Here is a 24748-nt window from a genome sequence, read left to right as displayed (position 1 = left end):
TATCTTTTTGTTCAAGTATTCACCACAGCATAGCATTCTCCGATTTTCAATATTTTGATCAGTCGAATAAGAAAATTGCGATTTAGAAATGTATATACCTTTCGAAGCGGTGACAATTGCTCCAGTCAAGCACAACCGGAAAATCCTCTCACGGTTTTCATTGCAGAACCAAATGTTCTGCGTGTGTAGATTACCAGCCGTGATAGAGTCTTCTGTCTTTCTAAGGCTTATTGTTTATTTTGCAATTAGGAGGATTATAAGTTAGAGTCCCAGAGACAATTTCTTTTAAATTTTACATGTTTAATGAAGGAAAATTTCCTTGCTATGCCGAGTTCCAAATAGAATTACGTGCGATCACAACCAATATCCTATATCACCATGCTGTTTGACACTTGACCCTTGAATTCTTCATCAACCACAATGTGCGGTAAATCAATGTTTTTTTACGTCATTTTTTTTCCTTTTTTTTTTTTTTTAAATTTTTGCCTCCAAAGTTTGATTTCATGTAATTCTATACTTTTTGTGATGGTGTCCTATTAAGGAAATACTACATATAACAATGCTGCAATGTTTGTTGACTTTTTTTAGCCTTGCAAATTTTATTTCTCAAGAATCCATCATGAGAATGTGAATGTTTAACATTTATACTAACAACAACATACATTACAATCATATACAAAAAGTGAATGGAATGACATGATTACATATGCAATGATATAAATAGATATAGGAAGATGTGGTGTGAGTGCCTATGAGACAAGTTTCAGTTTCTAGTGATCCCGAGTCTCCAGAAATCTTGTCACCCTCAGCTCTATTGACTCACAAGACGGAATCGGCGGATGACTCCTTCAGCAACCTTGACATCACCGACATGTACAAGGCCCAATGGAAACGGGTTCAAGTGATGGCGGAAATGTTCTGGATTAAGTGGCGACGGGAGTATCTACAGACACTACAAACTAGGCGCAAATGGCAATTTGCTACTATGAATCTTTCAGAAAACGATGTTGTCCTTCTTAAGGGTAAAAGCGCCCACAGGAATGAATGGCCAGTCGGAATAGTAACGCACATCTTTCCGAGTGAAGATAAGTTGGTAAGAAAAACTGAAGTTCGAATTATGAAGGATGGAAAAGTTCATATTTTATGGAATTAACAGTGACTTTTCTTTCATTTGAGAAAATAGTAGATTTACAGGTATTGAAAAAAGGTATTTCACATAAATTGCATAAATTACAGATACGATCATCACATTCGACACCCCAAATATGACCCTACTTTAATAAAAATTTATGATTCATACACTTAAAATTATTATGCCTTTCGAAGATCAGTTGTTAGAGCAACAACATAACTTTCAAAATTATGAACTGTTTAAAAAAATTCAAAAAATTATAGTTTAAAAAGACTAAGCTGAATTATAAACAATAGTTACACTGTAAAAATGGTGTTTAGATCCTAAACACAATTCTAAGCACATCTTTTGTGCACTTTTTTTTACATGTTTAGATCTAAATGTGTCTCAGTACAATGTGTTTAGGATTGTGTTTAGAATTGTGTTTTCTTAGAAAAATGTGTTTAATTTCTATACACTTTCATTTTTAAAGGTGTTTAAATTCACGTCATGTTTAAATATTATTTGCTTACTGAAAAATGTGTTTAGAAATTAAATACAATCCTAAACACGTTTAGATCTAAACATGTATCACAAGTGTTTAAATTCTAAGCACGAATTTTAAACAATAGTAACCCATATTTGCGTCAACTGATCACAGATATATTATTTGACTTGAGTTGATACATTTATATTCGTGTGTACACTTTGTGCCAGTACCCTATAAATCAACAATTATTCAAAGTATTTTCAATACAAAGAATCTATCTAATAAAATTGAAAATGGAAATGGGGAATGTGTCAAAGAGACAACAACCCGACCAAATAAAAAACAACAGCAGAGGGTCACCAACAGGTCTTCAATGTAGCGAGAAATTCCCGCACCCGGAGGCGTCCTTCAGCTGGCCCCTAAACAAATATATACTAGCCCAGTGATAATGAACGCCATACTAATTTCCAAATTGTACACAAGAAACTAAAATTAAAATAATAATGGACTTATATATATAAAATAAAAAGATGTGGTATGCTTGCTATATAATGAGACATATCTCTACCAGAGACCAAATGACATAGTTTACAACTATAGGCCACCGTTACTATATGCATGTTATATGATAACTTGTACAAAGTATCAGCAATTTTATCTTGCTTATTACAAATAATTCAATTCTTTTCCAGAAATGTACATGATACAATTTGGTGTACATTTCTTCAAACTAAGGATATTTTTATAAAAAATGCAGAAAGAATGATTCCATTCTACCGTTACCAATAAACCCGACTTCTAACAACCATACTTTTAAATAGGTAAAACAATTGAATCTGACATATTTTTCAATACAAACCTGAATATCAATAGGTAAATTCATTTTCTACTTTTTAGTTTACCTGGCCTAAACGGGCAAACTAGGTTATCTCATCACTTGACATCCATCGCCGTTTGTCATCGTCTGTTAGCTTTTTTCACAAAAAAATCCCTCTTATGAAACTATTGGGCCAAATTTAACCAGACTTGTCGACAATCATCACTAGGGTATCTAGTTTTAAAAATAAATGTGTCCGATGACCCCGCCTGTAAACCAAGATGGCTAACAAAATATAACATAGAGGGTCAAATGCAAGTTTTAATAACACAAGATCTGCAAATAAATAAAAACGGCTAAAAACTCAGCAGTTCCCTTATTAGAGTTATTGCCCTATAATGACGATTTTTACCAATGTTTTCATTTTTGTCTAATATTTCAACTATATAAGATAAATAAAAAAGAAAACAAAAACAAAAACAAATGAGTAAGACAAAATCTACAGAAAAAGTCAAACATGAACGATATTGTCCTTTGCCGACGATTTAAATTTTCCCTTTTTTGTCTATTATCTTGAAAAATATTTTAGATAACTAGATACTTTAAACAGCATAGCAAGATGTTGGAGTTATTGCCCTTTAATAAACTTGTTTTTTGCATTTTTGTCTATTATCTTGAAAACTTTAATAGATAGATAGAAACTTTGAAAGGAAAACATACCAACAGGATCAGATCCACAAATATGTCAACATGACTGAAATTTTCAGTTATAGGGTTATTCCCCTTTGAAGATGATTTTTACTCAAACGTGTCCATTGTTGAAGATACAGGTGAGTGACACAGCCTTTTTTGAGCCTCTTCTTTTCATAATATTAAATATAGCGTTTCTAGATTGACAAACTAATCTTTCTTTATTTTTACATGACGAACCAATTGACGCAAACGGTATTTTATAAAGATATGTAAAATCATCAAAACTATATCTACATTTGAGAATGCCTGTACCAAGTCAGGAATATGACAGTTGTTGTCTATTCGTTACATGTATTTTGTCATTTTTATTTTGCTATTTGATTAGGGACTTTACGTTTTGAATTTTCCTCGAAGTTCAGTATTTTTTTTACCATCATAAGTAAATGCTAGGTTATCATTCATTTTAAAAGTACGTTTTCTACAATGACTCTCTTAGTCTTAGCCACATCTACTTTTAATTTTTAAATTAACAATACAAATGCATGGCATTCAAGGAAGATTGTAGTTCAAGGTCAGACTCTCCTAGAATAACAGTCGTGAGAATAAATTAAGTTTAAATTCTTTTTTAAATATACAGCTATTTCATCATTATCAAGGAAAATATTTCCAGTATTGTGAACATTTAAAAAACCATCGAATGTCACAAGAATTCAACTAGATCATTTAAAAACAATGACAAGAGTATACACAGATGACAAATTATCTCCTTGGCGCACACCAACATTGCTTTCAAAGAAACTTAAAGGTACACAAGATTTAACAATTCTATACGCCCGTTCACGGGAAGCTTGTCACGGGTATAGCGTTGTCCGTCTGTCTGTCCGTCATACTTCGCCCAATAACTCAAAAACGCTTTCGCCAATTTTCATGACAATGTGAGAAACAGTTTTTTAATCCCGTGGATATTATAGAAGTTTTCTTTTTTGGAGGTTTAGATCTTCTTTCCGTTTCTTGATATGTTATAATAAATACATTGAAGAAATGATAAAAAGAAACAGAAACTCATGGCATTGAATTAGTATCATTGGTAGACGGAAAATGTAGACAACAAGTGGTTTAGTATAAGTAACACAAACAGTAAAAATACAGAAATTATAGGAGTTCTCAGAAAAACCATAGTGTGCAGGACAAAGATAAACATGTAATAAATTATATAACAATAAAAAACAGAATAAACAATAAAAAACGTAAATAATAAAAAAAAGTTATAAGGCTCTATAACAAGCAAATAATTCATAACTAAAAAACATAATGGCATACAATAATTAAGTACAGTTCCCATGTCTTTCTACAGAAAGCGCAAAAATCACAACACAAAAACAACCTTGTAAGTTGTAGCATTTCCACTAACTCAGCTTGGTAATATCATAAATCATGCCACCTCGCTATGAAATAAACGACATCTTTGGTAACCACAATGCACCATCCTTTTCTATAAATAGTGTTACCACCGAAAACGTGAATCATTAAGCAATACTGCTAGTTCATTGTTGAATGGCGTATATAAGTTCAATAATTTCTCTCTGGTTACATTTGACATTGGTGCAACTTTCTGTTTTGCTTTTGTTTCATATACGTGTTCCTTTGAAAGAATTCCAAAATCGTTCATTTGCTTCATACTTAGATCACCTAAAAGATAAAACTTATTAAAGACCGTCAAATCAATAGACTAAAACAACAGGGAAAATAGTACTATTACATTTTCCCAGCATTAGGTTGACTTTTTTTTGTACCCAAGGCAGGTGAAGGAAGTCAAATTAGGAGCGATGTGATTGGATGTAAGGGTACAATATATATTTTTTGATTTATCTATGAATAGCTGCAGTGTGTATATTTACAGTATAAATTTTGAAACCTATCGAAATATTTTCTAGAGAATTATTCGAAAAGACTTCCAAATTTTCATAATTCTGGTGTAAAATGACGGTGGGCATCGATAACATAAACAAGCTCCGTTGGAATTTGGTCATGATACTATTTAGCTTCAATTCTTAAAACAGAATAACAAAGTACTTTACACCACACATAACTGTTTTTTTAACTTTTGATTCTGAACATATTCATTCCTGATTTGGTGAATATTTAAAGCGACAAGTATCATTTGGTAAGATAGTTGAAAAAAAAGTGACGATACTGAAAATGCAAACAGCAAACAAATTTAAAGAATATTTTCGATATACGATTTAATTAAAGCATATCCGATCTAGAAGGATGCAAGTTATTATGAACATTAATAATTTTGACATACGAAAGTCTGAGTACAGCAAATACTGTTATGTGTTTCAAAGAGAATACAGAATGTGGAAGTCTGCATGTGCATGTCTCAAGTAAGAAGTCTGTAATTGTATGTTTGTCGTTTAATTTGTTCCTCTTTATCATATTTGTTTATCGTTTATAGTTTTGTAGATAAAGCAGGCTTTCAGTTTTCTCGTTTAAATTGTTTTACAATTGTCATATCGGTTCGGTTGTCTCATTAGCACCAATACCACATCTTCTTATTTTAACATCCGATTTTGAACTGTTGGAACGAGAATAGTATTTAAAGTATTCTCAAGGCACATATAATATAGTATGAAGCATGCATGCTTGAATTTATTTTCTCAGACAACTCTCTCCAACTCTACAATGCAGATTTAAATTTAACCTGCATACATATACATCTTTATCTATATACATATAATTCGTTTTTTAAAACATCAGACCAACAATGTTAGATCTGTACATTTGATTTTGCTATTTTTTTTTGTTCTTCCTTCGCCGGGATTCGAACTCATACTACTGAGATATCGTGACCAGTACAAAATCGCCTGCACTGTATATATATATATAATAAGTAATTACATGTTTTCCCGAAGGTGTTATCTTACCTGCTCCAAGAAATTTATGCAGTTCCGACATATGATGGAACACATCTGTAGAATAATCTTCTGTCCTTAAAATAATGAACTGGTCTCTAGGGAAAACTTTAAACCATTCTAACAAATAAACATAATAAAATCCCAAATGTATTCGAGCCTGAAAAAAATAATTACAATATAAAAAGAATGGTTTACTTTAAACTAGGTCGAAGAGAATTATTTACAGCATAAAAACAAATAAATGCATTGCAAAGGAAATGCTAAAATGAACAGTTAAAAACACCAAATGATTATGAGGAAGAAATCTATTTCTTTTGCAAATGATTTTAAAAATATGCTGTCACCATGTTATAATGATATTGAGGATAGCTGTCACTGTGGAACACTGGAAAAAAAACGTAGAAAACTTTTTTGTTAGAAAACACTTTCAAACATATAAACATAAAATCCACACTGATCTGTGTCCACACTTGTTCAAGCAAAAAAACACAATAAAATGTATTAAATATTCCAAGAAGTACCTTTATATCCCATTTATAATGTTGTTTCGCATCATACAAGCATTTCCGGAGACTGTTTACACGATTGCATTCATTAAGGATCTGCAGAGAGGAATTGACAGCAACATCAAAAGCAGCACTTGTTGGTCTACCAAGTTTTAGAAAAAAGTAATCCGAGTATAACCTACAATTTATAACAACATTTTGTTATGCATAAGAAAATAAAAAGTCATCAACTTGTTTTCGCTCTTCATTTTGTTCCAGCTATGAATATATTAACCCAAATGAAATAGGTGAGATGTGGTTTGATTGACAATGAGAAAATATTTCATCATATACCAAAGTCCTACGGTGATGATGTACACATCAATATCAGTTTGTCAATAGTCAATTAAACCACATATTAACCGAAACAAAAGACAGTAATTGTTTTATTCCATATTCCGAGAGAAATGAATGAAATGGAAATTATATACCAAAACCAATTGTAAAACAAACCCAAAATTATTGCTTAGATCTAACATTGTCGGGCTGATGTTAGACGGAATTGTATATACAGAATGTATTGTCAACCTTTTATCACCATCACTGCTGGTGAACCGATGGGTAAAATCTGCTTTAGAGTCGTCACTGGTTCAGACGTACTTATATCGGCACGATCACTTGTGTTCTATATTTTTTAAAGCGTAGACCTAGATTGATTTATTGATTGTTATTCTTGGGATACTACTAGTGGAATATCTTTCTTGTACGTTTAGGACGAGAACAAATTAACATTTTATATAATAGGTAGGTCTAACAAGGTAGGGGAAGAACGGCGTGAATTGAAGAACGGGCAATTTGGACTGACTCTGAAAAAATGCGGGCATGTTGGATATGGATGGATTTTTTCCCCTATCCGAGGTTTGACAAATGTTCTTCAACGTGCAGAGGCGTGACCCACTCTACATGTAGTACATGATCGGTTGGATTTAACGTACACGTACATACGTGTGTATGTGTATTAATTCATCCGGCTCAGTAAAATGAAAACCTCACTTTAGCAAGGGTTTTACTGCCGGAACGAGAGAAATCCGAGGGGACGCCATAGTCAACCCTTCGGGTTTGCAGAACTAATTTAGTTGAAATATATTTCTAGAACTAGAAGTCTATACTGTTTATATTTATGGTGCAAAAACCGTTGCGTGTATAAACAATGGTGCTCAAGCTGATATTTAAAAAACTGAAATTATCACAAAAACGTTAACCAATGTTAGAACCATGAATATGAAAATAAAGGAGAACTCAATACATATCAACTGGTTCAGAAGGAAGTGTTATCTATAGATTTTATTTTTTTGTTGTTAAATATCAAATGGTCCTAATTCTAAACATTCAAGTACCTATCTATTGGATTTCGTAAAGTAATTATAAATTTCATTTCTGGATAAAGATGTCTAATAAGATGTGGTGTAAGAATTTCAGGTTCAGATTTATTCATGTTTTGTGGTATCTGTGGCCATCCTCTAAAATCCCACATATCCATTGGGGTGCCATCACCTGAAAATAAACACACTTTTAGCAATTTGGGCAGGGTTAATCAAACACTTAAAATATGATAAACATTTATAAATATGCATTAATGTATTATACAAAATATTCTCTAATCGACACAGCACTTCGTTATTATAAAAAAGAAGATGTGATATGATTGCCAATGAGACAACTGTCCACAAGAGACCAAAATGACACAGGTCACCGTATGGCCTTCAACAATGAGCTATGCCCATACCGCATAGTCAGCTATAAAAAGCCACGAAATGACAATGTAAAACAACTCAAACGAGAAAACTAACGGCCTTATTTATATAAAAAAATAAACGAAAAACGAATATTTAACACATAAACAAACGACAGCCACTGAACTAACCATACTTCAGCTTATGAATAATTGCAAGATTACTAACCTGTTATCAAGTTGTGATATCCTTGATCATTTGTAGTGTTGCTTATTTGTTCTGCTGACACGGCAAAGTAGGATGTGTAATCATTAAAATTTTGTCGTTTTATTTTCCGTGTTAACCATAAACCTAAAAAATGAAAAGAACTAAATAATCAACTATTTTAATAGTTTAAATAAAATCAAAAACTATTTTTTATACACTGCAATTGCTTCAAACTAATAAATTTTCACTGATGTAAATGAGCTTAAAAGCATTACAATTTGACCAGTTTGTAGAGGCGAATTCTAACATTTGAGCAATTGTAAATGTGAAATAAATACATTAGTTTGATCCTGCTCGACACGTGGCACTCGTCGTGTTACGCTAATACAATACGTTGATTAGTTACATCTTGTGGTTAACATTACACAATAGCGGATCGATAATAATAAAATTAGATATGTCATTACGTACATGTTGTTTTTCCTTCAAGAACTGAACAAATCTATAAATAAAGATCATAAGAGAATTGTGTATACTTAAAATTACCATATCTTTTCCAGCTCCACCACATTGTTTCTTTTCCTCGCGACCCAGTGTTCCCCTTAATTTCAGGATGTTTTATCAATCGATCGAAAAGATCTGATGATCCAGATTTGTCCATCCCAATTAACATAAAATATGGAAGACATTTAATGGCATGATTCACATCTTTCCAGCAAGGGTTCTTAAAGTTTGGCAAATACTGAAATGGTTTCTGAAAAAAAAATGTTTTGTAAAGAGTTCCTAAACAAACTGTTGTATTTTGCAGATTTATTACAGCAGATTTCAGCGAGCAGGGGCGGATGCAGGAATTTTCGAAAGGGGGGGTGCTAACCCAGGGCACCCAGGGCAAAGGGGGGGGGGGTGCAAAACATATGTCCCGATACAAATGCATTGATCGGCAAAAATAAAGGGGGGGGGGGGGTGCGCACCCCCGGAACCCCCACCCCCCCCTGGATCCGCCACTGGCGAGTATGAAGCTACAGGTAGATTCTTTGGTTAGCCTCCTTGTTAGCTCAACCATGAAATGATTATTACCTTAAAATTGGGAGGAGCATAGCACTAATTCATCATCCAATGAAAACACTCATATCAATGGCTTAATTGTTTATAATATGCATGTTTCATACAAACATGTTTACCTAAACAACTTTGCAAATTAAATTTTATTTCATAAAGAATTAAAAAGTTCTTTGTATTACAATAAATTAGAAGCAGATTTACGGTTTGTGTTTTGTTCAAGGATGATAACATTTAGTGTTTTATTCAATGCTAAACAAAGGGAAATTTTATAGAAAATCCACAGCATTCCCCTTGTACTCTCGTAGTTGGCAATTTGATGTTTGATAGATGGAGGATTGCAAGCAGTTCTAGCTATGATTTCCTTAAAACAAGTTTATAAATTTATTAGATATTGTTTAAAACAAATGTAAATATGGACCAATTCATGTACACCTTCCAGGGTGCGCTCGATTTTTGTGACTTTTAAAAAAAAATTGAAGGTTCTTTAGGACTTTTTGTAAACAATTAATGCTAGTCACATCATAGAAAATCAAGTGAGTAATATATATCTTTGACTGTCACTCTGGTATCTTTCGTCCCTCTTTTCTATGCTAAAAATTGTATGACAAAAATACCTTTTCTAAAAAAAACTCTTGAAATAAAATTGGCAAATCAAACACACCTTCAACATGTTATCAATAAATTTTAAATTTAGATTGAAAACTTATTTTTAAACTGACTTGTAAAACTAGTTTTACAATGTTTATATTCTGTCACTAGTTCTGATTGGTTCTCTTTTTAACTATTGACTCCACCCAAAGGCTTGTTTACCTTACCTAATAATCATTTCATGGTTGAGCTAACAAGGAAGCTAACCAAAGAATCTACATGAAGCTTCATACTCGTTGGAATTTGCTGTAATACTTATAGAACAGAGAAATTGATGATGGGGAGGGTTGACCGTTCGCAATCGTGTTTAGCCCAGCCTTATTGTTTATGTGCCTGTTACAAGTTAAAAGCCATTAATTCAGTGGATGTTGTTTTTCGCTGTTACTATTGTTTTTCGTTTATTATCCGGTATTTTGTCAAAAATCAGCCCTATAATTTTTTCTATTTTGTCAAAATTCTTATATGCAGCATATAAGGAAATACGTTGATATGATTAGTTGAGAGGACTTCCGGTAGTTGATATTGACGTTGGTTATTTTTCGATAGACGACGTTGACAGTACTTCTTTTCGTAACCAAGGTAAACAAGATGGCGGCGATAATATCACCGACGTTGGCAAAATTTATTTTCACTGCACGTTAATCATTAAATTAATTATAATACACAAAAACATTTGTTTAAATGATAATAAGAGTTTTTGAAGTTTATTTTTTATCAGATAGCAAATTTCATTGAGTACATATTTTTGCGCTAACCAACAAATATATTCATGCGCCAGGCCTGTTTATCAATGCCATATAAAATATACAATTTTCGTGTGGTAGAGGTAGCAAGTGTATAAAATATATTCCCAATCTCATACCTTAAAGAATTATAAGGATTAAACGCCTTTTAAAAGGAATTTATTGGTGTATAAACTGGACCAAATCACTCACAAACATATCATAAAAGTCCTTTGGAGTTTTATTTGTTTGTGAGTGAATTGGTCGAGTTTATACACTAACAAATCCCTTTACAAAGGCGTTTAATCCTATAATAAATCAGCCGTATGTTTTTTTCGCCTGAATTGTTTAACGTTCTGTCGCGTCAGGGTTTATTATAGCGGACTATATTATAGGAATTACTATAGGCACCAACTGTACCCCTTTAATTGCATATTGTTCCTGTATTGTCATCAATCTCAGTGTTTATGGCCAAACTCAGTTAAGATTCGTCTTAATTTTATTTCATAGAAAATTTAATAACAATTGCCGTTAGAACTATGATAGCATTGTGCTATAATTTCTTTATTCTACTGCGGAAAATTACCAGCCGGAGCTTACTTTGAATAATTCTTTAATAAACAGCAATAATACTCATTTTCTAGATTTGGCTATGATTTAAATTTCACACAAGGAACGCTAATTAGAAAATAACGAAAATACGGCGTTGTCCAGTCCCAGATATATATTTTTTTCGATATAAAGATCCCACCCGTTTTTTAAAAATTAATTTTGTATTTACCTTGAGTTATAGATCAAATTCATTCGTTCAGTGTATGTAAAACTTGTTTCTGTTAATACGTCTTTTGATCGAGTTACGCCATTTCACTTGATATTTATAGTGTCTTTCTATGTTAGATGTTATTTCAGGTAAGGGTGACGGGTGAAGGTTGGCGCCTGTTGAATCGTTTAAACCTGCTGCATTTGTTTGCACCTGTCCTAAGTCAGGTACCTGTTGTTCAGTTGTTGTCGCGTGTTGATGTGGTTCATTAGCGTTTCTCGTTTTTTATATAGATAAGACCGTTGGTTTTCTTGTTTGAATAGTTTTTATAGCTTGTTGTTCGGTGTTAGCCAAGGCTCCGTTTTGAAGGCTGTACTTTGACCTATAATGGTTTACTTTTACATATTGTGACTTGGATGGAGAGTTGTTTCATTGGCCATCATACCGCATCTTCTTATATCAAATCAATAAGTTCTAAATGCTTACAAAATTCCATAAAAATTCAAAATAGAGCCCAATTACGTACAATTCTCGAAAATCAAGATATTTATTATCTATGAGACATTCAATTTAACTCTTCCTGGGAAACAATTTTCTTTAATGTTAAATTTATCACTGAATAACATTTTGATCTGCTTTATATGTGAAAAAATGGTTAAATGTTTGCTTTTCTCTCAATTAAATTCTTAAAATAGGCATGGTGATCTTACAAAGCGTATTATTATGAAGAATAAAAAGGGAGGGACGGGTAATACGTCAATAAGACAGCAACTCAACAACACAAATAATTAAAAAGCATATTATTTTCAACAACAGATAGTTGTCTACAAAGTTTCGTGTGTTTTTAGCCAAAACGCCATCTAATTAAATATCGAGTTGACCTCGTAAAACCACCGTGTCCATATAAGGTATATAAACATAAATATAGATATAAATAGATTAGGCAAAATCATGCAATTTGATTTTTCTAGGTCTCTTTAACTTCATTTAATAAATTAAAAATATATGTTGATCATCGTTTTAACCTGTATAAGAATGATTTTTGTCGATTGGATCAGCCAATCAAATAATTTACCTTTGTTTCACATGCTAGTGATTAATTAATATTCAATGTTTCTTAGCATATTTTGTCAAAATTGAACCATTTTGGTTGCTAAAAGCGAATTATTATTTCACTATTTCACTTTCATTAATTATTGAATAAAAGAAATCCTATTCTAGATTTTTTATATATCTCGTAGCTAGTGCCCCTTTAAAGGGTGGGACTAATATATCCAAGGTTACCATTAAATACAAACCATGCAAAGAATGTCTTCGACCTTTGTATTTTGTCTTTTGTTTTGGCAGTATTTTTCCTGATGATCTATCCATAAGTGAGATTCATTTGATCTGCTTGAATGAATTTTGGAAGACGCATTGAAGTCTAAGAACATTTTTTGTCTGTTTAAGGAATCCAAAGTCAAAGTGACTAGTATACAAGCTATAAGAAATATCACTATGGTACTATACAGCTTTTTTAATTGCCTAGATAGTTTCACAGCAATTGGATTCCAATGATACTGCATTCGCATAGATAGTGTCATGTTATAGTGGAGTTGTTCTGAATGGTTTTCAAAGCATGTCTGAAAAAAACCCAACATTCATATAACACTTTTTGGCAGATTAAAATAGTGCATAGTTAGATGGTGCAAAACCGTTTTTTCACTGTTCAAGATAATAGATAGATTTTCAAGGCATTCAAATATATACAAAATAAAAAAAAAATATTTTTCATTTTTTTTGTTTTTTTGTGGGAGAATATTTTAGGTACTTGTGTCATACAGCTGTTTCGGTTCTTATAATCCTTGCTTTTCAAATATTGGGCTTTGAGCGTTCCTTATGAAGGTAAATCCAGAAAAGCGCTTCAGAAGCATTACACCGTGTTTTTCTTTATCTTATGACTCGCAAAGGACTATCTGTCGCCTTTTATGTTTTAGAAATTGTCTTCCATTAAAGTCCTGCTATGAAAAAATAATATCAAAAACTTTCAATTCAAAGGCGAGTGTTACTTTCACGGCGTTGGGTTATAATTAATTGTAGCCTTTATAGATATCTGCATGATTCGATTAATATATACTTCCACACACTGTTAAAACCACACAAGAGTGTGTAAAGAAATTGACTGCTTTCCATTTAACTTTGCAACCGTATTTTTCCAAAAATGTTACCCATTGTATGGTCAGATTTTGATGTCTTATTGAAACTTAAAAGGAGCTGTCAAAGTTATGTTCACTGATTTGGCTCAAATTCTCAAATAAACTTAAACGTTTATCGAAATAAAAAAAAAGTCTAAATAAAAAAATTAAGATGCATGAGCTGGATAATATGTACTTTCTATCCAGGACTTTGCTACAAACTTCTTAAGTCTTTGTTTAAAAACATGGACATTTTTTTTTACTGGTAGAGGATTCGGTCTGTACTTTCTATCCAGTACTTAGGACAATATATTGATAATATCAAAAACGTACACATTACAAAAAATGACAGCTAGGTGTCAGAAAACCTAGAAATGACAAGAGGTGACGATTGCGCCAAGCAATGTTTTTGCTCATATAAAAAAAATATCCAAGATCAATAAAAAGAGTTTAAAATTTAATAATTTAATTTTTGATGTAACACTTATTCAGACATCTTCGCTAACCAAGGTTTATGCTCGTGTCCCATCCTCTCCAGATCGTAAGCCTTGGCTAGCGAAGATGGTATTCATATTGGCTGAAAGTTTTTTGTCTTTCAGCTCATAGACATTTTGTGAAATTTCGTCCACGGGACAGAATATCACATTTGTAAACTATAACATAGTGTCTCCCTTAGTAAAAAATTGTCCCTAGTACTTGGACATAATTTTATAAAAGGACAATTTTTCATAGTACGTGTAGCTATTTTTTTCTGTCCCTAAAGAAGGGAAATAATTTAGCAATCATTGAAATGTTAGTTAAATCATAATTGAAATTTAAATCAAGACAACACAGATGTAAGCAAAAATGGAAAGTGGTGAATATAAACAGCTATATGACTTTTTGTGTTGTGGTCAATACCCTCCAGAGATTAATATTAATAAAAGAAGATCATTTAGAAGGAAGGCCAAGCAATTTGAAATTAAAAACAATGAAATGTTTTATACACATGTGATCACATGTTGACAAAAAAAAACAACACAGGCGAACAAATTTAAATTGTTATTCATAAGGGCAAACTGAAACAGGTGTTGTACCTATAGATGCCATAATGAGAGTGGATGCCATCTTGGGGTTAATAAGACCTATAATAAGATACCTGGAAAATATTACTTCCCAAGAATCACAGACATTGTCAAGAAATATATATCAGTTTGTGATGAATGTCAGCATCAAAATGATTCACTATGAAAAATATCCAACAAAGGTCAAAATAGAATATCTTTTCAAGGGACACTTTTACACAGAAGTGGACAATATTTTATTATAAAATTCTGTCCTGGACAAAATTTCACAGGTCATATCCATGAAATTTTGTTCATGGGACATAATTTCATGGGGGACACTCTTTAAGCACACATTTAAATACCCCCTACACGGGTTTGAAGAGGAAATTAGTTCATTCTACCTATTAAAAACCAACCAACAAGTTTTCAATGTGTTTTGAATTTAAACTGTTCTACTCTATAAAGTTTTAAAATGATGACGAAAAGAATGCCTACCTTACACATCGTAGCAAAATATTATCAACTATCTTAATTTAGGTTCAGATGTTTAAGATGCATTTTTTTACATCATATTGATAATTTTTGTATTGTCTTTATAACAATCAGTATCATATCTAACAACAGCTTGCTTTCTTTATTTAACTAAAATAAAAGAAAAGGATAAAATGTATTGTGTTTCAAGTACAGAAGAAAACGTGTTAAATGCCAATTTCTGTGTATCGCTACTTTCTTCTTCTATTAGATATCAATCCTATTTGCAGGGTCACCGCATTTAAAATATACCAGAACACTCCCGCGAAATCGCGGGCATATATAGACAGCTTGCGAACTGTTGTAGGATGATTTTTTGTAAAAGATATTATGTATGGAGAATTTCATAACAGCCCTCTCCCTTTTTCCAAAGTCCGATATGTGTTTCCTTTCTGTTAAATTCAATTATTTTCGTGTTTCTGGCCTCAGACCACTATTATTCTTCTCATTTGCTACAAATCATGCATCTTTTGGTAAAATTTTATATTTTCCGACAATGTACATATATTGTATATTTATCACGGCTGTCATTCGGACCATCGACTGCATATTGAAGAAAACGACCGTAAAAATAAGTGGCGATATTCAAGCATGGCGATCGGATCGGATGTTTGTGTCAAAATGGCTTATTTTCCCTCAATGATACTGTGCACTTAGGTAAAAAAAGATGCAACATTTTGAGACAAAACAAAAGGCGACACACAGCCCTATGCCAATCAGTAGAGAAAAACACATGTTGAATCTATAATGGTCACATTTCAATAAATCAGCATAAATTTGAAACCAAGTTTGTTGTGTGTCAGAAAGTACAGTTAGTTTTCCTTGAAACTTGAAAGGGTCCAAATTATAAAAAAAAAAAAGGATTTTGAATAATTTTCATGCAGAACGGCGAAAATTTGCCGAGATACTTTCATACAAATTCAATATTTATCAGAAATTGTCTAGAAATATAAAGACACAAGTCATATTTTTGGCGAATGTCGAGTAATTGTTCATGTAAATTGAGACAATTGATTTTTTGGACTTTAGGACATTTGTAGTGACTTCACAAAGCATGTCTTATTTGGCTGTCTATGTTGTTAAAAACACTGGCATGTGTTTAAATTGATTTTATTTCCCATAAAATTGAAAATAGAAATGGGAAATGTGTCAAAAGAGACCACAACTTGACCAAAGAGCAGAAAACAGCCGAAAGCCACCAATGGGTCTTCAACACAGCCAGAAAATCCCACACCCGAAACCGGGCGGGCTTCAGCTTGCCCCTAAACAAAAATGTGTACTAGTTCATAGAAAATGGATGTCATTCTTAACTCTAAAACATATGCATGATTTGTTTTATTGTTAATTGTTTTTGGCTTTTAACTATCTTCCAGTAACTGCAAGTACTCTAAATTCGCACTTTCGCGTTAATTTGACCTGCTGACAGAATTTGTAATGCATTTCTGTAATTCAATGATTACTTATTTTATGTATATAATGTCTCGACTCACTATTTTTAATATGTACTATCTGTGATAAATTACGAGATTTTTGAACTAATTGTCAAATTTTAAACGTTTTACATCTTCATACAACGATATCCCTTGCAAACAAATTTCTTTTTTTAGAAAGATGAAATCTAATATATATATATAGTTAAGCAATACTGCTGATTCATTGTAAAACAATTCAGGTTTACTGACCCCAATAAATATACTTAGCAATGGTTTTTCTCAACATGACAACATCGTCATATATTTTGACACGATTTGACATGCTACTACAAAGAAAATGATCATATCATTTGTATTTACTATCATTGGGTCCGTATCGCTGTTGGTGGACTATCATTTTTTGGCAGGATTTAAATGATACATTTTGTGTACCTCTACCAACAGTAAAACCCTAACCAAAAAGGGGGCAAAAGATACCAGAGGAACAGTCAAACTCATAAATCGAAAATAAAGTAAAACTGACAGCGCCATGGCTAAAAATGAAAAAGACAAACAGACAAAAAATAGTACACAAGAAACAACATAGAAAACTAAAGACTAAGCAACACGAACCCCACCAAAAACTGGGGGTGATCTAAGGTGCTCCGGCAGGGTAAGCAGATCCTGCTGCACATGTGGCACCCGTAGTGTTGCTCATGTTATTACAAACCCGGTAAATAGGTCACATTCATGAAAAGGGAAGGGGATTGTAGTTACGACGTAAGAAACATATCCGATATCATCTATGAAACGGTTATTCCTTAACGGTCAACCAACTCGCGATGGCGTCCTTAAAATTTACGAAGGGATGATTTCAACTTACAAGTAGATAGTCATGTCCGGTCAGAATAGGACGTTTAATCCAATGCCTCAAATAAAGAGAGTGCCACGCTCTCTGCACGTTAAGAAACCACGCGTCCGTATATGTGGCCTGTTGCATGGCAAATTGGTTGTCTTTATCCAATATACCCGCATTATCCAGTGTATTTTATCACTTTTCAGACAGCAAAAAAAAAAAAAACACCCCAAAACAAACATTAAACAAACAAACATTAGAGATATAGTTACTTCAATTTTGAATCCCTTTCATTTCTGATATTCTATCATTCATTGTAACTACCAACTTTTTTTTTATTTTTTATAAATATATATGAAGTATATGAAAGATAAAATAATTTTTCGATTTGCATTTAATAGTAAGGACTTATATAGTTCTATTAGATATTCCTAAATCAATGGTTTGGACAATATATAAAAATCAAACATCTGAAAAATCTGTCCCAATTAACAAAAAGTAAAATCATAAAAATACTGAACTCCGAGGAAAATTCAAAAAGGAAAGTCCTTAATCAAATGGTAAATTTAAAAGCTCAAACACATCAAAACGAATGGATAACAACTGTCATATTCCTGCCTTGATACATTAAACCTGGTTTTATAGCTAGCTAAACCTCTCACTTGTATGACAGTCGCATCAAATTCCATTATATATTGACAACGATGTGTGAACAAAATAAACAGACATAATTGGTAAAAATGTCAAAAATAGGGGTACAGCATGGGCAGTCAATATTATGTTATAATTCTTATCACTATAAACACAAACAAATATGTAACAAAGAAGCACAAAATGGCATATAGAACAAACCATTTAAAAAAATTCACAGAATTGTCGAATGAAAACTAAATAGTAAAATTAAATGATAAACTGACCTCCATTAATGATATTCATATAATATATATACTTTGTGAACATACGAAATAAATGTGACAAAACAATGATCGCCATGAGAGTGATTGATAAGGAACTAAATATCGCCTTTAGCTTGTGATTGTACAACATTTGATGGACAATACACATGAAATTACACTATAATCATAAAGATTTACACATTATTCAATGTTTTTTGTCGCAATATGTGGTTTTTATGTTATTCTCTATTCCCAAAAAGTGCGAATTCGTGTACTTGTATCTATTTGATTAAAAAATACCTGTACTGCAGAGTCGAGAATATGACGTCAGTTTTCCATTTGCTCAATTGGTTTATAGTTCTAACGTTTTTGTCAATTTTTATGGACCTATCCTTCTTTTACTTTCCCCTGGAAATTGGTATATCTGGTAATACTTACTATTAAGGAAGCAACATTTAACTTCAGAAAAAAGGTGTGTATTAGTTTTTGACTCAGTCGGATTTTTTTTAAAAGTTTTTCTACGATATCAATCAATTTTTTTTTAAATATTTAACACTATAAGGTATGAGGAAAATCTGGATTTAGAATATTTTTTTTTGTCATCTGCTTGACCAGAATACTTTTTTTCATCAAATTGGGGATCAAAATATGATTTTAGATTTAAAAAAAAAGGCATACCCCCCTCCCCAACCCTTGAAGTTAATAGTCGTTCCCTTACTATGTTTTTGAAGTTAGTCAGGAGATGTTAACTGCTTAGTCAACAGGCACTCCATTCAGAAAAGTCATACAATTATTCGATCACATTTTGAATTAAAATATAAAGTGTTAAGAAAATACTAAAAATTGTCTAACATTAAAAAAAACTTACACTTGTGTACTATTATTGGCAAAACGTGTGGTTAATATATATCCATGCGTAATTAGAAAATAGTGACCACAATACTACACTCATTCATATTACAAGAGAGAAGACGATCATTTTCATTGCATGTTCGGACTACATATGTTTATTGCTCAAGGGATTTTTTTCCGAAATGAGGAAGTATTCAGTCAAGGCGATGACCATTTATGTCAAATGACCTGTTTTTCCTTTTTGAAAGTACTTTTCTTGTTCTGTTCTCTTTCGGATTTCTTAATTTAACTTTTCTTAGAAAACAACTATGTCAATCAAATTAGAGAAAAAAAATCATGGTTATATCTTCTTTTTCAAAAGTTTTTATTTTGAATACATATGTTTATTTTACAAATTCAGTGTAAAATACCACAAAAACATTATATAAATACAAATTAAATATTGTCATATTAAAATGGCAAAATTAACGTCATGATTTATGGCTGTTTTTGTGTGTCGATGTTTTTCTGACAAATTGGGTAATACCAGGAACATATATATTGACAAACCATTTTAAAACACTTCACATCGAAAAAATTACATTTATTTTAGTCATTTTATATGGCAAAATATATTTACTTTATGATAAAATTTAAGTTACGATAATCATTATGACATCGATGGGTCCGGGCCTAATGGGCGCACGCCCCCTATAAAAAAAACCCCAATAACTATATCGTAATCTGCTAAGAAACGACATCAAAAGTTCAATGAAGGATAAAAAAAAATACTATTACCCCCGATCCACCTAAAATGTTTTACCATAATTATGCACTGATCATTCCTCCTTTGTGATTTGAATATTTATAATGATGTTTTTTTAGGCGGATTACAATTTTTTATTCGTATTTTATACAGAAGGGAAGTGAAAAAACAGTCTGTTCTTAGTATTGAAATAAAAGGGTGAGATTTTCAACATAACAGTGATGTAGAAAACGAGTCACTCACTCAATTATTCCAAACAACAGACTGATGTTATACCCTCAAGCTCAATTGCTTACTTTTACCGTGTATTTTCCCCATATAGCAAAACAATTTCAGAAAAGCCCTCTGATATGTATTCTGTAAATATATATACAATGATAGTTACATATAGTACAAATATACTATTTAAAAAATTTATTCCAAGATTATTAGTATCGAAAATATTACCTTAAAACTAAGAAATAGAAAAGACAATCCTATAAATATATAGCTAATGGCGAAAACCATTCACATGTCCCAGCGACTGAATACAGGAATACGGGTATGAATGGATTTTTATTACGGTAACTATAAAGCATGCAGGTAAAAAGGTGTGTTTGATTTGTTGATATCTCATTTTGATTTGATGATCGCAAATTTCCATTTTATACTCTCCAGTTAAACTGCAGTTGTAACAATATTCCGCAAAATTATTATTTATATATGACAATACTGTTATGTGTGTTAAGTATTATTTTTCTTTAAAGTATTAAAAAATATCACTAAATAAAATCGGGTGTTGCTTCCGAATTCCTATGAAATATTTGTTATTTCAAAGCAAAGTTCCCCAAAATGTACTGGAAAACTAATTGACTTTGTCACTATGGCAACCGTGACCTAACAATACTTTGGGAGACATTTTTTCCCTACTTTTAACCTTATTATACGATCAGGCTAAGTTGCAGGAAAATCGATGACTGCTTGGCTACTCCCTTTTTAAATGATTGGTTGTTACAGATAATTGTTTTAAATTATTGCATTTGAGAAGTGTTCTATCAAATTTTAAATAATTAGAAAAATAAATCAAGTAAAGCCTACTTTTCTAGATCTTGAAACACGATGAGAATGAAACTTTTTACTTAATCTTAAAAAGACTAGAAGAATTAACTTTTGCACCCTATTTCATGTCAGTCAAAAAATGTGTGTTCACATGATGCCGATAAAGGCAATGACTTTACCCTTTTGGAGTCCAATAGGTTTTCCGTACAAAGCTTTTTGAACCAAAATCTCCTTGGTGTTGTGTTTAACCCTTTGGAACACTATGGGTTTTCCGTTCAAAGTATTATGAACCAATAACTCCTTGGTGTTATGTTTAACCCTTTAGAATCCTATGGGTTTTCCGTACAATGCTTTATGAACCAATACCTCCTTGGTGGGATTTTTAACACTTTGGAACCCTATTGGTTTTCCGTACAAAGTTTTATGAACCAATACCTCCTTGGTGTTATGTTTAACCCTTTGGAACCATATGGGGTTTCCGTACAAAGTTTTATGAACAAATACCTCCTTGGTGTTATGTTTAACCTTTTCGAACCATATGTGTTTTCCGTACAAAGATTTTTGAACCAAAATCTACTTGGTGTTGTGTTTAACCCTTTGGAACACTATGGGTTTTCCGTTCAAAGTATTATGAACCAATAACTCCTTGGTGTTATGTTTAACCCTTTAGAATCCTATGGGTTTTCCGTACAATGCTTTATGAACCAATACCTCCTTGGTGGGATTTTTAACACTTTGGAACCCTATTGGTTTTCCGTACAAAGTTTTATGAACCAATACCTCCTTGGTGTTATGTTTAACCCTTTGGAACCATATGGGGTTTCCGTACAAAGTTTTATGAACAAATACCTCCTTGGTGTTATGTTTAACCTTTTCGAACCATATGTGTTTTCCGTACAAAGATTTTTGAACCAAAATCTACTTGGTGTTGTGTTTAACCCTTTGGAACCCTATTGGTTTTCCGTACAAAGTATTATGAACCAATAACTCCTTGGTGTTATGTTTAACCCTGTGGAACCCTATTGGTTTTCCGTACAAAATGTTTTGAACCAATAACTTCTTGGTGTTATGTTTAACCCTTTCGAACACTATGGCTTTTTCGTACAAAGTTTTATGGACCAATTTTTACTTGCTGTTATGTTAAAAGTGTCCCTTGGTTATGAAGAAAAAAGTAAACAATAACGACATTAGCAACAGGTTGGTCCCCTTTGTATATATGCACAGTATGCCTTTATAACTAGTCCAATACTGGTACCATGCAATAAGATGGTTACTGCACTACATTGTCACAGACATAAGAATGCTAATCTTGAGGCAAAGTTAACTAGTTGTATAAAGCTTTTTATTTCAGATGGAAGAAGACCTAGATATTTCGTATCTGTTTTAAAGATGCCTCATATTCTTAAGTTTTTGGAATATGTCTGTTGTACTTGATCTCATTTTAATGTTTCAGATATTGCTAAAACGTTTGTTGTGTAATTTTCTCACTTATTAGTAAAAGAGAGACGAAAGATACCAAAGGGACATTCAAACTCATAAGCCATAAACTTTTATTTGACTCTTCATAAAATGCAAGCCCTTGACACAGTGCAGACTCTTAAGCATGTGATGCTTCAATAACTGGTTCTTGACACAGTGCAGACTCTAGTGCATATGATGTCTTATTGACACATTCCTGTTTCTATTTTCTATACTATACATAGTTCTATAGTTTCCTTATACTTGATTTCAATGAAAACAATAACAAAAACATGTTTTATTATGAAATAAAATGAGTATTTTATAAATAACATATAATATTGCATAGAAACATAAGTACACTTAACAAGAACACAGACATTTATCATACAACATGTACAATGCGTTGACTTGATGAGGAGCACTTGTTATTACATTGAACCTTAAGTGGTTCCATCTCCACAATAAATGTTGATTCTGAAAAGAGAAAAATTCGAAACACATGAAAAGTGATTAACAAGATTTGTTATTGGTCCATATTTTGTCTAGCTGATTGATTGATTGATTGGTGTTTAAAGGCAAACAATATAGTTACAGGAGAGGTAAACACGCTGCTGACGTGAAATGTTATTTTTCGCGACGTCAAATATGCCTTGTCGAGTAATTTTTATCATTAGCTGGAACAAGAGTACATGGACCCGTCTTTTTTTAAATGACGCTTGGCTTGCTAATGAGTGAATTTTATTTGTTCCATTTTTTTTTAAATAACCAATTGAATAAGATAAATATATGGCAAAAAATACCGGTATTTTCTTTACTTTTCCATGTGCAATGATTGTTGTAAAATTTCCAACTATCGACAAACTCGAAGTGGCTAAATGGGTTATGTAAAAAATACTCACTGACTACAATTTAACACTATCAAAGATGCTGACCAAATACTAATTAATTCCCTTTCATATATGCCAAAAAAACAAACTTTAACGAAAATTTTCCTTCTACAATGAGTGTTGAAAATTTTTCACTATCGGCAAGCAGAAAGTGGCTACACGGCGGATGTAAAAAATTGCTTGCTCGCTACAACTCACTATTATAAGGCTACAGACCAAATATCACACCATCCCCTTACATAGAAGCCATAAAAACATTGACATAAGTTTCCTATTAATGGGTTTCCGAACGGACATAAGCGCGGTTACAAGACCTGCTTTCTGCGAGGTAGGTTAAAATCGACAAAATATATCTAATGGATACCTTGTTGTTCCTTTAACTTTCTCATTAATCTTCTCTTCCGTTCCAGCTTATCTCTATTACATGGACAGTATATACAGCAACAACAACACCCTAAGTGTAATGAACGGTATCTGAAATTATTAAGTATTAAGAGTGTGAACATTTTGACACCATTTTTCAATAAAAATATGCATATAACAAAAGTAAAACCAAATAAACCAAACTCGCAGGTATAAATTAAGTAATGGGAAGACCATTCAATCTAACAAAAAAAAATATCAATCGCTCGACTATTACAACCAACGGAACGAAAAAAAAACCAACTGTCATATTCCTGACTTGGTACAGGCATATTCCAAAGAACATGGTGAGTTGCATCTGGTTTTAAAGCTTCCTAACCCTCCCACTTGTACGACAGTTGTTTGCAGTTCCATTAAAGTACAAAAGACTCGCGACGTCAAGGCTTGTAAAGTACATGGTATGTTAATGGAAATCCCCAAAAATGCTTCTGATCAAAAGCAAATTACAGAATGGGAAAAATAATGGAATATATTGATTAAATGCACACACAAACATGTTAAACCCCGCAACATTCTTATGTGTCGGTCCCAAGCCAAGAGCCTGCAGTTGTCAATGGATCGTGTCGGTCCCAAGCCAGGAGCCTGCAGTTGTCAATGGATCATATCGGTCCCAAGCCATGAGCCTGCAGTTGTCAATGGATCGTGTCGGTCCCAAGCCATGAGCCTGCAGTTGTCAATGGATCATGTCGGTCCCAAGCCATGAGCCTGCAGTTGTCAATGGATCATGTCGGTCGTAAGCCATGAGCCTGCAGTTGTCAATGGATCGTGTCGGTCCCAAGCC

At 32.5% G+C, this 24748-nt stretch overlaps 2 protein-coding genes across 3 annotated transcripts in view; both read right to left on the bottom strand.

The window, feature by feature from the left end:
- Positions 1 to 568: 568 nt before the first annotated feature.
- Positions 569 to 20723, bottom strand: LOC139481562 (carbohydrate sulfotransferase 15-like). The gene is made up of 8 exons (XM_071264983.1): positions 20606 to 20723; positions 12945 to 13268; positions 9001 to 9208; positions 8476 to 8598; positions 7912 to 8068; positions 6551 to 6713; positions 6039 to 6186; positions 569 to 4800 (listed from the first exon to the last, which is right to left on the bottom strand). The coding sequence occupies exons 1-8, from the start codon at positions 20663 to 20665 to the stop codon at positions 4616 to 4618; spliced, it is 1368 nt and encodes a 455-aa protein (XP_071121084.1). The 5' UTR covers positions 20666 to 20723; the 3' UTR covers positions 569 to 4615.
- Positions 20724 to 22937: 2214 nt separating this feature from the next.
- Positions 22938 to 24748, bottom strand: part of LOC139519379 (scavenger receptor class F member 2-like) — a 38337-nt gene continuing 36526 nt past the window's right edge. For both annotated transcript variants that reach the window (XM_071311396.1, XM_071311405.1), the window contains 2 exons: positions 23909 to 24018; positions 22938 to 23131 (listed from right to left, as the gene is read on the bottom strand). In XM_071311396.1, the coding sequence (XP_071167497.1) occupies positions 23040 to 23131; positions 23909 to 24018 (202 nt within the window). In that variant the 3' untranslated portion in view covers positions 22938 to 23039. The remainder of the gene's footprint in view (positions 23132 to 23908; positions 24019 to 24748) is intronic.

The sequence above is a fragment of the Mytilus edulis genome, chromosome 1, assembly GCF_963676685.1.
Source record: "Mytilus edulis chromosome 1, xbMytEdul2.2, whole genome shotgun sequence".
NCBI classification, from domain to species: Eukaryota; Metazoa; Mollusca; class Bivalvia; order Mytilida; family Mytilidae; genus Mytilus; species Mytilus edulis.
The sequence above is the reverse complement of the archived record's forward strand: the minus strand, read 5'-3'. Positions and strand labels throughout refer to the sequence as shown.